The sequence below is a fragment of the Mustela nivalis genome (genome assembly GCF_964662115.1).
Source record: "Mustela nivalis genome assembly, chromosome: 3".
Lineage (NCBI taxonomy): Eukaryota > Metazoa > Chordata > Mammalia > Carnivora > Mustelidae > Mustela > Mustela nivalis.
This window is the reverse complement of record NC_139022.1, coordinates 61,626,092-61,641,959: the sequence shown is the minus strand read 5'-3', so window position 1 is coordinate 61,641,959 and position 15,868 is coordinate 61,626,092. Positions and strand designations below refer to the sequence as shown.

At 42.6% G+C, this 15,868-nt stretch overlaps 1 protein-coding gene across 41 annotated transcripts in view; it reads left to right on the top strand.

Annotated features, from left to right (window-relative positions):
* CAST (calpastatin) overlaps positions 1-15,868 on the top strand; it is a 113,721-nt gene that overhangs the window by 68,281 nt on the left and 29,572 nt on the right. For 15 of the 41 annotated variants that reach the window (XM_082723917.1, XM_082723915.1, XM_082723900.1 and 12 more), the window contains 12 exons: positions 36-146; positions 1,391-1,474; positions 5,248-5,316; positions 7,224-7,322; positions 8,964-9,044; positions 9,629-9,667; positions 10,319-10,411; positions 10,566-10,658; positions 11,769-11,873; positions 13,879-13,962; positions 14,434-14,481; positions 15,578-15,673. In XM_082723917.1, coding sequence (XP_082580043.1) covers positions 36-146; positions 1,391-1,474; positions 5,248-5,316; positions 7,224-7,322; positions 8,964-9,044; positions 9,629-9,667; positions 10,319-10,411; positions 10,566-10,658; positions 11,769-11,873; positions 13,879-13,962; positions 14,434-14,481; positions 15,578-15,673 — 1,002 coding nt within the window. The remainder of the gene's footprint in view (positions 1-35; positions 147-1,390; positions 1,475-5,247; positions 5,317-7,223; positions 7,323-8,963; positions 9,045-9,628; positions 9,668-10,318; positions 10,412-10,565; positions 10,659-11,768; positions 11,874-13,878; positions 13,963-14,433; positions 14,482-15,577; positions 15,674-15,868) is intronic. The other 26 variants (XM_082723879.1, XM_082723916.1, XM_082723911.1 and 23 more) reach the window with 3 other exon arrangements.

Sequence of the window (15,868 nt, the reverse complement as noted above, 5' to 3'; positions counted from 1 at the left end):
GTGTGTGTGTGTGTCCCTCTCTCTGTGTGTTTCAGCCAAAAAGCCTGCCCAAGCACGCATCAGATACAGAAAGTAAGCATGTTCATAAAGAACCAGTGTCCAAATCAAGTGAACAGCCGACATCTGAGAAATCCATAAACCCAAAGGTAAATAAGTTGGATTGCTAAGAAAACACTACCATCAACTAGTGAATAAGATGCAGGTCCTCCATCTACACGGACCTGTGTCGATGAATGTATGGAGCTATGCTGAATGTACTCTGTATTGCAATGATTTGGGGCTATCATTTGGCTGGTTTTGCAAATAGCCTTGTGGAAACTTGGCCCTAAGAAGTACATTGGATGGGTTGTGGGGACGTTCAGTCCGGTCTCTACTGCCCAGCGGTGCCCAGTCATGACTGTAAGGCAGTAGGCTCTGGTTTCTCATAGGTAGGAAGCACGGGAGTGCTCACCTCCTGGACCTTTCTCCTTAGGGTTATAAAGAGCACACACGATCTGCCTGATCTGCTCTTTACATGGAAATCTGAGAGAGGTGCTGAGAATTTTGTCATAGAAGAGATGAATTTATAGAGCCATAAATAGATTCCATATTTGCACAGCTCATGGAGGTCAGCTGTTAGAAGAATAAACATTTACAGGAAGAACTCTTTGATCAAGGGCTCTTGGAAGATGTCAAGTAGGCCTGCTTCACAGTGCACTTGAAAGAAGAGGGTCCATGTTTCTGGCCCACCAGCTGAATGCAGCCATTATGTGTTTTGTTCAAATCTATTTTGTTTGGCTTACAATATTATTATTATTTTTTTTGAAGATTTTATTTATTTATTTGACAGAGAGAGAGATCACAAGTAGGCAGAGAGGCAGGCAGAGAAAGAGGAGGAAGCAGGCTCCCTGCTGAGCAGAGAGCCTGACACGGGGCTCAATCCCAGCACCCTGAGACCATGACCTGAGCCGAAGGCAGAGGCTTAACCCACTGAGCCACCCAGGCGTCCCAGCTTACAATATTATTAAAATCATTTTTAATAAGCTGCCAACAATTCAAGTCACCATGTTTCACATAAAATCCAAATTGCCAGCTTCTCTTCAAAAATCAGGTTATATAGCAACAACTGACAGGAGCTTTATACCTGGTACCTGTGGTCCAGTTCATCTCAGTCCCTGCCTGGCCGGCTCGCCTCTCCCTGTACCTGCACGGACTCTGTCGGCTCTAGAGTGCAGTCTCTCGCGGGGCCCAGTGCTGTGTCACGTATGGTAGGAGCTGGTAACCCTCCCTCTGCCGGACATCTGTCCCGGTGAACTGGCTCAGTGCTCAGTAGAGATGCTTGCAATGTGTGGTCTTGAACATAGTCATTCAGAGATACTTAGTTCTGTTCATCTTTTTTCCCCACCTGTAGACTAAATCACAGGATGCGATTTCTGCGGGCGGGGAGCCGGTTGTTGGTGGTGTAGCTGCGGCATCCGCCACACCGGCGAAACAGGTGAGCGCACACGGGCGACAAGACGCTTTCGCGGGCCTCGCCGCAGGTGGGGTCTGCTCCGAGAGAAGAGAGAAGCGCGTGCTCGCCCACGGCCCCTTCCAGCCTGGGCTTTACGTCTGCTTCTCAGGGACCACTCTGGGTGGTGGTGCTACCACACTCAAATAACCAGTATTTGGGAAAACCAAACACTGCTTTTATGTGGAATTTAGTAAAGAAGGGGACCCATCTAAGGGATGTAGAATGAGTGGAATAAAACAACTGTTAGGAGAATTCATATATTCAAGAAATCTGTCTGGAACACCTGCGATGGAGAAGACATGGTATTAGGACCAAGAGAAATTAAAATGTGAGGTGACCCAGATCCTGGTCTCAAGATTTATAGCTTTGAAATAAAGCACATAAAATTAGAATATTTGAATGAGCACTTCTCTCAGCTTCCACCAGGGACAGCACCTGTGTTGATAGGAGTAGGTCACCAACAGTCCTGACCTCTGCGTGAGTTGATAGGGGAAGTTTTGGAAAGAAACATTTCAACTTTCTCAAGAGAGAGGATGTGTGTCCCTCCTCCTCATGATGAGTGAGTTTTGCTTAGATCATTTGAGGAGCTCCTGCAGATGCGATCTGGGAAATGTAAGATGGGAAGTCGTCTGCTGTGTCTGCCCATAGCAAGGCAGACTCCGTAATCAGTTTAGATTTAATCGTGTCTCTCTAGAAATGCTACCGTCTCTCTGGAAACCACAAGCAAGGAATGGCAGCAATAATAAGATGGAAATGAAACTTTTTCAAAAAGTTGCATTTATTTATCTGTTTTCCTGCTTTTCAAAACAGGAAAGGTATCACCCTACAGGCTAAGTGGAGAGGAAAGTCATAGTGTAAAAGTATGGCATCTCTCCTGGAAACATCAGTTTTTCTCAGATCTTGAAAAGGAGGAGTAATGCAGATATTCTGTGGAGTGATAACAAAACTTACATGAATCTTTACATGAAAATATTCAAATTTTTTAAAAATAAGTTTTTTCTTCCAGCAGACCACTTATATATGACCTTAATTATTTCTTTTTTTTTCTTTTTTTTTTTAAGATTTTATTTATTTGACAGACAGAGATCACAAGTAGGCAGAAAGGCAGGCAGAGAGAGAAGGGGAAGCAGGCTCCCCGCCGAGCAGAGAGCCCGATTTTGGGGCTCAATCCCAGGACCCCGAGATCATGACCTGCGCCGAAGGCAGAGGCTTAACCCACTGAGCCACCCAGGTGCCCCTGTATATGACCTTGAGACTCGCACTCTCATCCCCATTCTGGGGGTACACGTGACTGTGTGGTATTGATGAGGGGTACTTATATGAAATGGTTTGGAAAAAATGGATAGATTTAAGATAGCGGATTAGATTTGTTCAAAAAGCCTTAAAAATGTCATCAATCTGAAATTTTGTGCTAGGTATAAAGTAGCCAAGGAAAAGGTGAAAGCTAAATAGTAAAATAAGAGACTTCGGTGGAAGTCTGGCGCCCACTGACTTGGGGCAAAGCATTTCACTTTCCTTTGCCTCTGATTTGTCCCCCATAAAATAGGATTGGTCAGATCTTCCTTTTGGAGAGTGAGGGGTATGTACTGTGTTTAAAGCACTGTGGTGTGACCACAGGACACCCTAGCTGTAGGCTAGCTTGTGCAAGGGCAGGAAGAAGACTGAATCCCCGGGGACTGCATTCCGGGGCAGTTTAAGACAGGCCCCTACAAGGAGTTCTTGGGTTGAGGACCCGAGGGAGGGATTCTGTAAGTTTGCAGGCATCCACCGGACTCTGAGTAGATCAATTTGAGTTGGGCATTAAGGATGACTAGGATTGCGGGCTTGCAAATGCATCGGAGTGGAAAAATGTGAGGTGTGTTCTGGGTACAAAGTGCATTCCACTGTGGGTGGGGCGCCAGAGAGGTGAGCAGTGGGACTGTCAGACCAGAAAGACGGGTCTCGGCACAGCTGGGGAATGCTGAGAGCAGTTTACAGGGGTGGTAGCTATTCAGTGTCGAAGGTTCAAGAACAGACGAATGATGGGAGTGCACCCAGCTATAGGATAGGGCAACCGCAGTGGGTGGATGGAATGGGAACAGAGACCAGAAAGCTGGCCACGGACCGCTGCCCTGGTCCTGAGGAGTCCTAATTTAGTGTAACTTAGCACTGAGATAGAATGAGGTAGTGGGAATGTAGAATGTAGGAGGCATTGCCAAGGGAGAATCTTCAGGTTTTAGAAAATTATAGCCTGCGGTAGGCAGTGGTAACGTCAACTCTGAGATAATCTGGGGCTTCAGGGTCTGCATGAACTAGGGTAGGTAACCCTAAGGTGAGGCAAAGGAATGGGGGGCTCTGTCAGGTTCCTGCAAGCCCAAGACCTGCTCCGATGCTGAGAGTGAATGCCTTCCTAAATTGTGAGCTGGTCCCCAGTTACCACTGACCAGTGGACAGAGTCAAGAGGTTGAGCATGAAAAGCGGTCTGAGTTTGGACAGGCTGATTTGGAATGTTGGAGAGAGATGTGTAGTGAGGCAGTTGAAACGAATGTGGTTTTGAACTCCAGGAGAATGGAGAGTGTGAGCAGAAGGAGGTTAGGAGAGAAGGAACAGATAGGAAGGAGTATCTGCATAGGGTTATGGTTGAATCCTGGAAGTGGATTCGGTTGCCCAGACTCAGCCTCTCACCCTCTGGCCCCCATGGTGTTCTTGATAATTGCAGTCATCACTTAGTTAGCACTGAATCATACAACATGTACCTAGGTGGTGCTTAACACATGCGGAGCACCAGCTCTCATACTCAGTAGATGGGTTTCTCCAGTCCTCACAAGGCCCCAAGATAGATCGTGCATGTCATGCATGATGGTCCTGAGCTACAGAAGAGGTTGAGCTGCCTGAGGGCTCATGCAGCCAGTGCATGGGAGCTGGTGGGTTCTCCACCCGCCATGCTCTGCTGCCTGCAATCCGACCTCTTCACCTGTCTAGTTCCCACCAGTCCCTGCAAGCATTCAGCCCTGGCCCCAGAGAATGATTTTGCTTAAGACCCCAAGCACAGGGCAGAAACATGCGCAGTGGGTAGAGTTGGGGGCAAAGTGGAAGAGGTGGCAGAGACCGGATGGCACAGATGCCAGGGGAGGGCTGGGATGACCTTGGCCGCAGCTGCCGAGAGAGGAGTTGGGAGAGAGGTGCTTCCTGAGGTCAGACTTGAGAGACTATTCTGTCTGGGGGAAGCATGGAGATTGCGGATCGGAGGGTTATTAGCAGTGTTTGAAAGAGCAACTGAAACAGTGCTGGGAAGGAAATTCACTGTAGGGAGATGAAGAAAGGAGTGCCTGATGAAATGCTAAAGCCGGGAGTGTGGAGGTCTTGCTGTGTGCAGGCATAGACTGAAAGAGCAATGGGGAAGTGGCCACTTCGAGAAAAAAGTCCTGAGGCTGACTGTGAGCTCCTGGAGGGCAACCAGGAGCCGGGAGGAAAGAGATGGCAGTTCTGGATTCAAACCTTGGTCTCTCCTTTACTGTGTGACCTGAGAAAAATTACTTAACCTCTCTGAGTCTTGCTCTCCACATCAGTAAATGAAATTAATGTTATTTACACTGCTCTGATTGAGGAGAGAATGCATACAACGTGTTACCTGTCATGGAGCAGGTGTTCAGTATATGTTCGATGCTACTGATCCTTTGAATTTTATTGAATTATTTAATAATTTGATTTGAATTTGTTAAATTATTGAATGAAGATATGTGAGGATTTTTTATTTCTTTCTAAAACCCCATCAGAAAAAAGAAAAGAAATCGTCAACGTCAGCTGTACCAGTTGAATCCAAACCGAGTAAACCATCTGGGAAGGTAGGAAGATAGCAGTGTGTTTCTACATAAGACACTTATTTATTCAGGGTCTCTATAGTTGTTCTTGATCTGATTTTTTTTTTTTCAAGGGCAAACCATGTGAGGTGGGATTTACTTAAAGACCTTTCTAATGGGGGCACCTGGGTGGCTCGGTGGATTAAAGCCTCTGCCTTCAGCTCAGGTCATGACCCAAGGGTCCTGGGATTGAGCCCCGAATCGGGCTCTCTGCTCAGCAGGGAGCCTGCTTCCTCCTCTCTCTCTACCTGCCTCTCTGCCTACTTGTGATCTCTGTCTGTGAAATAAATAAAATCTATTAAAAAAAAGACCTTTCTAATGAATTATTGCTATAAGCTGAAAGTGTGATGGGGGGGTATGTTTGTAGCATTTTATATTCTAACCCTCTCTTCTGAGAACTCGATTACATCCTATGAAGTTTACATTTCAGTTTCTCTCTTGGAAATTTGACTTCTTTAACCAGAGGTGTCCCTAAAGAGTATAAGGCACTTCTTCATTCTGAAATTCCCAAGTGAATTGGTCTAAAGCTAAGAGGTCCCAAATTATATGACATGATCAGGGGAATTCCTTAAATTGTAGTGGGAATATGGTGGTTGAAGGGGAAAAAAATTAATCATTTTTTAATCTGAGTTAAGCAAAGTAAATAAAGGGTCTTTCCCAGAATTCTTGTTTTCTCTTTTAAATACAGCATACTGTTCACACTGAATCATTTTTAACCTCAGATAGGATGGAGGCACTCTTTCATTCATTATACTGATTAAAGCACATATCAGCAGAGTAAATTGTCACTTCTTGTAAGCTTAACATCCGTTTTGCATAATTTGCTTTGTAAACATCCTCAGGCAAGCAAGTGAATAAAAAACCCACAAATGAATGAAAGAACACAGGCCATCCATTTTTTAAATACTCTGTTTGGAAGAGGAGCTGTATAGAGATTTTGTTAGAGTTCTTTGTCAATATGAAACTCTGAAAAACTGCTGATAAGCAATAAATATCAAGCCATTTTTCCTATTGCATACAGTAACATACTATTACGTTATTCTTTTTGTTGTTGTTTGTTTTGTTATTTTGTTTTTAACTGTTATTACACTGGACTGGCAGCTTTAACAAACTATCCATTTGTTCATGTAGTTAATGCCATTAGACTTACTGACGTTGTGATTTTTTAATTTTTAAGGGGCTGAAGGGCAGAGGGAGAATCTTTTTTTTTTTTAAGATTTATTTATTTGATAGACAGAGATCACAAGTAGGCAGAGAGGCAGGGAGAGAGAGCAAGAAGAGGAAGCACGTTCCCTGCTAAGCAGAGACCCTGATGCGGGGCTTGATCCCAGGACCCTGGAATCATGACCCACGCTGAAGACAGAAGCTTTAACCCACTGAACCACTTAGGCTCCCCAGGGGAGAGAGAATCTTAAGCAGGCTTCCTGCCCAGGGTGGAGCCTTACACAGGGCTGAATCCTATAACCCTGAGATCGAGTCCAGAGCCAAAACCAAGAGTCAGACACCCAACTGACTGAGCCACCCAGGTACCCCTGAAGTTATGATTCTTACCTGAACATGGCTTTCTGTTCTTCCAACCTAGAATGTGTACTCTAGGACCTTATGTAATAAAGTCAATCAGAGACCAAATTTTTAACTATTTTGATGTTTGAAGAACCTTTCATATTTGGTGTTTTTCTGAACAGAATGTTCGTTTTATTGTTTCTGGGTTTTTTATTTTTTTGTTTTTGGTTTCTTCTTTTTTTGTTGTTTTCTTGTTGTTTTGGGTTTTTTTTGTTTTTTTGTTTTGATTTCTTTTCTTCTTTTTTTTTTTTTTTTTTTTTAGTTAAAACATCAGAAGTGAAATATGTATTGCAAATAGCATTTAAATACCTTCTTTCTTTCTTTTCTAGTCAGACATGGATGCTGCTTTGGATGACTTAGTAGACACCCTAGGAGAACCTGCAGAAACTGAAGAAGATAACACAGTGTACACTGGACCTGAAATTTCAGTACGTGATTTTGATTTCTGTAAAGATTCATACTTATTGGGTAGAAAAGCAAGTAAGTTCATGGCCATGAGGCACCAAAGGATACCTAATGTTCTGTTGTGTGGAGAGAAGTAGGACGGTGTCGCTGTCAATACCAACTAAAAGTGCTGGGAATAGAAATGGTTTGTTCTATGGTAGCTCTACTTTTAACATTGATTCAGCAAACATTGACGGATTGTCCATGTTGTGACTGACGCTGGGAATCACCTTCTCAGGTCACAAAAATTTTTTTGACCTTGAGATTTAAGTTTATTGGACCTGAACTTCTTTTGATTTTCAGAGACTTCCCATTCGATGACTTGAACTTATTTTGACTTTCAGAAATTTACCACCCTCTGCTCATCTCCATTCCTAACTCCTAAAAAGCGAAAAGATTACACATCCCTTGATATTAAAAAGATTAAAAAGACATGCCATAGACTGGAGGAAAATACTTGCAACAGAAGTGACAAAAGATTTGTTTCTAGAATTTATGAAGAATTTTTAAATGAAAAAGAAAACCCACTAGAAAAGCAGAAGAAAACTTGTTTGGCTAATAAGGCAGTGAAATTCTCTCGTAAGTAGAGAAATGATACTAAGATACGGAGAGAGCATTGCCTACTCCTCAGATTGGCCCAAGTGTGGAAGTCTGACAACTCATGTGGGGCTCGTGGGTATTGAAGATGTGCTTATTACCCTTCGTTGGCAGTTCACCTCGAGAGAGTTTCCCTGGAGGGGGCCTTGCCCATGTGTTCCAGGAGTTACAAGAGCAGATGGAACATTCAGAAAGGATTTTGGTCAACAGCAGACAGCATAATATAGTGGAACACTTTATAGTGGTTAAAATGAATTATACATGTATCAACATGGATACATAACAGAAACATAATTTTGAATAAAAACACAGAATATCTAGAATATGATGCCATTCGTTTAACATTTGAAAGGATGCAAAGTAGTGCTTAGTAGCAGCCCATATGCTAAAAATGGAATGATACAGAGAAGTTTAGCATGGCCCCTCTGTAAGGATGACACCCAAATTAGTAAAGCATTCTGTACTTTTTCAATTAAAAAAAAAAAGGCAAAGTAATGCTCTATGTTGTTTGTGGATGCCTGTATAGGGAATAACTATTTTACAGTGTGCTCAGTTTTAAGTTCATAGCTATAATAAAGTTCCGGATGGGGACTGTCTCTGGCTGACAAGGAAGGTGGATGAGATTTTAGCCAGTTAAACAGGATACATTATCTGATTCTTTTTCTCTTAGAAATTACATCTGAAAGACTTGGATATTAGGTTATAGAGAAATGTATTATTAACTGTAACGTTGCATGTATTGGTAAATAAACAATGAAAAACTTTTTAAAATAAAATATGTTTTAATATGACTCAAATTTAATATAGTGGCTTGAATATTTTCTAGTATCACATATGGGTTAAGCTGATTAAATAAAGTGTTGTATAAACTGAGAATTTCAGTGTTGTGTAAAGCATTGGCTTTTTAATGGCTTAATTTCATTTCTGTAGCTCCATAAATTACTAACAGAAACAGTAATATAGAATATGCATATAACATTCTCAACTAATTAATTACATAATATCCCTGTGTGTGGTTTTTATTGCAGGATCCAATGACTTCTACCTACATAGAGGAATTAGGTAAAAGAGAAGTTACACTTCCTCCAAAATACAGGGAACTTTTGGCAGTAAGTTAAATAATCATTTACTTTTACTTTACTGTGTGCTTTTTGGAACATAATCATTATCCCATCAATATATTCACGTTTTTTTAAATTTAGAAAATATGGTGGGGCTTGTGAAATAACTACAAGGACTGCCAGTGTATCTGTTTGCTAGGGCTGTCATAGCCTAGTCCACAGGCTGGGTGGATTGCAACATAGAAATACATCTTCTTACAGTCATGGAGCCTAGAAGACTGGAGTGGGTGTGGGCAGCCTGGGTGTGAGGGAAGGAGCTGAGGCCTCCCTCCTTGGTCTGTGCATGGGCCATCTTTCCTCAGTATCTCTGGGTCCATGCTTCCCCACTTCGGTAAGGACAACAGGCCTATGGAATTAGTGCCCATCCTAATGTTCTCGTTTAACCTTGATGACCTCTCTAAAGGCCCAGTCTCCCAATATAGTCACATGCTGGAGTGCTAGGGATTTAGGACTTCAACAACATGACTTGGGAAGACACAGTTCAACCCATAATGCTCACTGAGCAGTGCATTTTGCCTGTTGTAAAAATTAATTTTGGGCTCTCCACATGATCAAATTAATGTTTGTTTCAGAAAAAAGAAGGTATCACAGAGCCTCCTCCAGACTCCTCGGTGAGTTTACATAAATGTCTTCTAAGATCCAAGTTAACCTTTTATAAAATCTTTAGTTGTGGGGGACACCTGGGTGGCTCAGTCAGTTAAGTATCCGACTCTTGGTTTCAGCTCAAGTAATGATCTCAGGGTTATGAGATCGAGCCCCACGTCAGGTCCTTGCTCAGCAGGTGTCTGCCCCTCCCCTCACTTGAGTTCGCTCTCCCTCTCTCTCAAATAAATAAATCTTGAAAAAAAATCTTTACTTGGGGGGATGGAGCATCAATTCTCTATATTGTGTCTGTGGCTCATCTCCAAATCAGATTAAGTTTTCATCTGTTCCGAGGAAGAGATGGGCATGGGGTTGTGTCAGTGCTCGTGGTTTCCTATGGAGTTTTTCTGAAGGGAAGAATGGAGCCAAGAAAGTTGTGGGGCAAAATAAATGTTAAGAAAAACAGATGAAAATATCCTAACATGGAATCCATTTAAAAGAGTTGGAAATGGGAAACTAGGATGCGTGAGCAGCCATTCCCTTCCAACACAGGCTTTCATCTGAGTTACTGGATAACGTACCTCATTTGGTAGCAAAGGAATGCCAAGTCCTTCTTCATTTGCTGAGTTTGTATTGTGGTCCTTAACTGGAATGACTGTCATGTGTCCCACATCATTTAGAAACCCATGGGGCCCAACGATGCCATAGACGCTTTGTCGTCTGACTTCACCTGCAGTGCTCCTACCCCTGGTGGAAAGAAAGCAAAGGAAGAGGTATTGTTTTCAAAATAATTGGAGGGGGAGGAAAAGGGGTGGAGGAGCTTCTGAGAAGGCATGTCACATTTTCAGACAACTTCTTTGTAGTCCTGGTTTTTACAGTGACTCTTCTTTTACCTCTAAGTCTAGCCATTTGTGCTTTGCCTTTCAGAAATCCGCGGGAGAAGAGGTTTTAAAAGCTCAACAGGCCACGGCAATCAAAAGTGCTGCTTCATCCCAAGAGAAAAAAAGAAAGGCAGAGGAGGTAGTAAATAATGATTTCTTAGAAAGTAACCACGGTCCGTCTGACAGCACTTGCTTTTCTGAGGCTGAAGGAGCTGATTCGGGATAATCCCCCCAGAGCATTGTTCATGATGCGGAGCATCTTTTTCCCTTCTGGTCTGTGTGGACCAGTGGACCTGGTCAGGGTTCTGTGGATTATCTCCAGGCAGGCCTTCTGTGTTTCTACAAGTGCTGTTCACGATGGCAACCCACTTTTCTTGGTTGTGAAACAAGAGTCTCTCACCATTAAAAAAAAAAAAAACATAGGAAGACAAGACCCCCCAAAAATGGTACTCTCAGGATGTAAATCTTCAGTGACCTTTTAAATGGTGTTTGACCTGTGAGTCACCAGTGGGACATTTTCCTAGCTGCTTCTGTTCACTTCTCTGAACCATGATCACTTAATTGTCATGAAGCTGGCACGTCGGTCCCGCAGCTCTAGGCTGGGTGAGAAAGCGGGCTCTGTCTGCTGACAGCACAGACCTGAAGGGGGGCAGTGTCTGTTGGATCTGCTCTGTCTCTCCGTTCCTGCAGGGGACAGTTTATTTTTATCTGGTGGGCTCAGCACAGCCCTGACAGCACCACACCCTGAGAGTGGGAGTTCCCACAGCCATCAGCCATTGTGCCTTCAGAGAAGGCTGCGGGGACCACTCCGGGTTTCCCAGCTTCCTGGGCTTAGCTAGTTTGCTAAGGGACAGGGTTGCTGAAATTATTTTTAGAGACACGTTAAAAAAAAAAAAAAAAAAAAAGAATACCAGAAAAGTGAAAGTTGACTTCTTACAGCTTTTCTTTTGATACAAGTATTTCATAGTAATATTATCATAGTTATAGCTTGATAACTAAGGGGTGAAGTGTGCCTGTGAGGGTACACGCCCTGTAAGGCACTCCACAAGTGTCTCAGTCCTAGTTTCTCTCACTGGTAATTCTCTTCTCTTTCTCTCTCCCGCTGGGTTTCAGATAACATTGTCTTCCGAAAGTCCTTCCCTTATCCACGGCTCCTACATTTGAAATTGGGGTTTCACAAAGTAGTGGACGGATGGTTCAGGCTGAGGAGATGTTCTCTTTTCTAATGCACAGAACTTTTCCTTTTCAGCAGGACGCAATGAGTGACGAAGCACTGGAGGCTCTTTCAGCGTCGCTGGGCAGCCGGAAGCCAGAACCCGAGCTCGACCTCAGCTCCATTAAGGAAGTCGACGAGGTACTGACCTTGGAGTTGGTGTATAGGGCTTGTCAGTCTGCAGGTTATGAAACTAAATGCGGTGTGCGTGTTTAGAATTCTCACACAGCTTTTCTTTATTGGAGATAAAAGACCAACTGCTCTTCATTCTGTCTTACTTTCAGAGTCTGGTTAACTCAGATCTTCGCTCCTAGGTAGTTAGCAACCAAGAAGGGTCGTTGAGAGTATGTCTTATATACCATCTAGACTTTTACTACTTAAAGTGGATGCTAGTCCCCTCTGCCACTGCTTCAGTGACACCTGATGAACCGAGATAACATGGAGGCAGGGGCCTGGTGGGGAATAAGTTTGTCTGCCCTTGGGGGTGTGGAAATTCATATTTTCAGAAGGGTGCCAGGTGCTTCTCTTCATAAGGAAGGAGGGAGAATGCTGTCGATGGGACAGAGAGAGCCTTCTTTTTATAACTATGGAGAAAAATGTGGAAAATCGTGTCTCAAATTAGAATGAAATCAAGCAACAATTAACTCTATAACTGGAGTTCCTGTGTGCGCCGAGTGTGATGCCGGGGTGGTATTTATCCCACCACACTTCAACATCTTAACAAGTCTTCTGAGCCAAAGCAAGTTTATATTTGGTGAGAAGCGTTCTGACGTTAAATTACAGTTTGTAAAGAGTTTTTCAACTGAGTCATCTGGAATGGAAGAGGAGGGAAAAGAGGGAGTTGTCCGTGGGCATTGCCAACGAGGCAGTGGAGTTGGGGGACATGGAAATCTAGTCCAGGGGACCCTGAGGAGCACCAGCCTATCAGCGCAGGGAGGGGCACTGGCAGGTGTTGCTGTCACAATGCTGCTGCCTCTGCTGTCACTTCCTGTTCTGAACCACTGAGGAAGGTGAGTCTCACGACTCCCGGCAACTCTCCCTGAGTCTAGGACTCCTCTGGTCCAAAATGGGCCAGTTTCTATCTTCAGCTTTCTTTGAGGGCTTACCGGGCGCAGTGTGGCACGACAAGCTTTGTGAAGGCGAACACAAGGGAGCGGGGGAAGCAGTCCTTGTCCTCCAAGACCAAGTAATGTATTGAAAAGAAGGGGAACTTTCCTATGCAAGACACCTAATGCAAGACACCTAATTAGAGCAGCTGCCTAGACCAGATGTCTCGGGGAGAGGGTGGTCCTGGCCAAATCCTGGGGTGGGGTGGGGGTGTCAGACCAGGTGGAATTGTGCTGTTCTGCCCCCAGAGAGCTCCAGGACAGTGAGCCCCTTTTTGCTTCAGGCTTTTTACTCGTAATTGGTGAGATTTAGTAAGACAGTAATTTGGGGTGGGAAGGTATAACGTTAAATCTCAGGACAGAATCTTAGAGCAACTAAAATCAGATCAATAAAAGTAAAAAATGTTACATAGAAATGACTTCTTAAGCAGCTGGGGTGAGTAGTTTTGGGTATGCATATAAATGTACTAGATTTCCTCTAGAAGACCTCCACCGCAGTCAGCTAAAATTTTAACTGAATGAATTGTTCTTTCTACTAGTTTCCACATTCTTTGCTGCTATTTTCCACTAGTTTTCCTTTTTAATTATGTACAAAGTATAAATAATTCCTAAGATCTTCCAGTCCTGTGAATTCTTAGGCTTAATTTTTAGCCCCAGTAGTGAATGTATTACTTCCCGGATAGTGTGGTGTTTTGATAAGCCTCGTTAAGTTGCATATCCCATAGGAGTCCAGAGCCATTCCAGTACATTCCACACTAGATGGTCTCCTTGGAAAAGCTGTGTGATGCTTCAGAGAAGGCATCCATGCCTACTCACCATTCTTATATCATAACAGAAAATCGGTATCTATAATGATACCTGATTCACCTTCACAGCCAGCACTTAGCACGGTCTTGTGCTCGCCAGTCGACAAAGCACATAGACACACTGGAATCTGGTACAGTTTTCACTGCATCACTCATGAAGTACGTGAAGTGATATCTTCTTATCTGCCTTACCAAACTGTTCTGTGTTTTATTCCCCGCCTCCATTTTGATCAGGCAAAAGCCAAAGAAGAGAAACTAAAGAAGTGTGGTGAAGATGAGGAAACCGTCCCATCAGAGTACAGATTAAAACCAACCACGGTACATTTTATTGTTGTTGGTCTTGGTTTAAAGTGAGGGTGGTGGACTAACCATTTCTGTAATTTTTCTTTGAAAAAATACACACAAATACATGATGGAAAATGTTTCGATTCTCATATGTGCTTATATGTGGGAAGTTTCTCCCTTTGAGAAATACCCAGGATTATGAACCCTTGTCTCCAGAAAATGAAAACAATTGTAGGAATGAGATCTACCTCTTCCCCTGGGTTGGAGAACAGAGATTTTTTTTTTTTTTAATAATTCAACTCTTTATTCTGATCCTTGATAAGAAAAAAAAAAGAACCCTGAGAATTTTTTTCACTCGAATAGAAGAAATTCACCCAAAACCAGATCACTCAAATAGAAGAAAAAAAAAATTCTCTTCTCATATCCTTCCTTAAAAACAAACTTAACAGGCCATGAAAAGAGTGTTTTATTTCATTTTCAGTGAATTTTCTATTTAATTTTCAGGATAAAGATGGAAAACCACTATTGCCAGAGCATGAAGAAAAATCCAAGGTTAGGAAATGATTCTTCCAATAATCAAAAAACAAAACTGAGTTGTGATATGAGTATGAGTGGATGAGTTGTGATAATTTTGACAGAATTTCCCTATGGAGACTCGAATGCCAACCTAGTATTGAAGAAAGGGGAACTTGTGATGGTGACCCTTGGCTCATATCTCTGATTCCTTTACACATATTCTAATGATGATTCTCCTCATGAATGATGACTAGAATGTTGTGGGTTTCTAGGTGACATTCACTGGATGTTGGGAGCTGAGGTCAGGATGGTTCAGGTTTGGCATCATGACATCAGCTACTCTAATGATTCTACTCTGCCTTCCCTTAAGCCATATAGTTGCCAGTTAAGATAAAAATAAGCAGCAACATTTATCAATCACTTATGGCGTGGCTGACATTGCACAGGATGCCTGTCAATGTGTTACCTTGTTGGGTCCTCACTGAATGCAAAAGGCACCCTTATCATTCTCATTTTACATGTGAGCCATCTTGAACAGTCCAAGGTTACACAGCTAGTAAAGAGCAAAGCCAGGACCCAGAACTCAGGCTGTCCAACACAGAGGCATGGCTTTTCAGTCACAACAGTTCTGTTATAGATGACTGGTAGCAGTCAAAATTCCCACATGCTCTAAATGAATTTTATCTGAAGGAACTAGGGATAGGAGAACTTTCCTGCCGAGTTCCCAGACAGTCTTAGGAAAGGAGTATATGACCCATGTTTTCTGAGCTGGTCAGAAGGAAGTCACTAGGAAATAGTTAAAAAAAAAATCACCTAAGAAGGAAACTAATACAGATCTTCATCGGAAAGAATAGGCAGTTTTATTTGAACAGAATCCTTCGGAAATTGAAAGATCAGGAAAACTTTGGACTAAATGAATCATAAACACTTCTGTGATACTCGGGTGTCCAATATTCCTTAGGTATAGCATGACTTTTAGCTTACATTTTAAATTTTAAAAATATCCCCCAAATTTTGGTTTTAGATCCCAAAGTATGGCCTAATGTGTGTTAACAAAAAAATTCTTTGAAAACCTTGTTTTTAACAAAAAAAAAAGTAGTCCCTTCATAATGTAATGTTTCTTATATTACAGCCCCTGAGTGAATCAGAACTCATTGATGAACTTTCAGAAGATTTTAACCAGCCTAAAAGTAAAGGAAAACGATCTAAGCCATCTGAAAAAACAGAAGTATGTTTCTAAAAATACATGTCTCTAATTCTGTGGTTTTTAAAAAAATACTTGTCTACAATCTGAAAAATGTGAGGCCCAAATGATTTTAGCGTGAAGGAGTTGATGGAGAACGTTTGTGCCATCTCTTTTATAGGCAGTTTTCTTTTGTAAAAGATTTTATTTATTTACTGGTCAGAGAGAAAGGGAGATGGA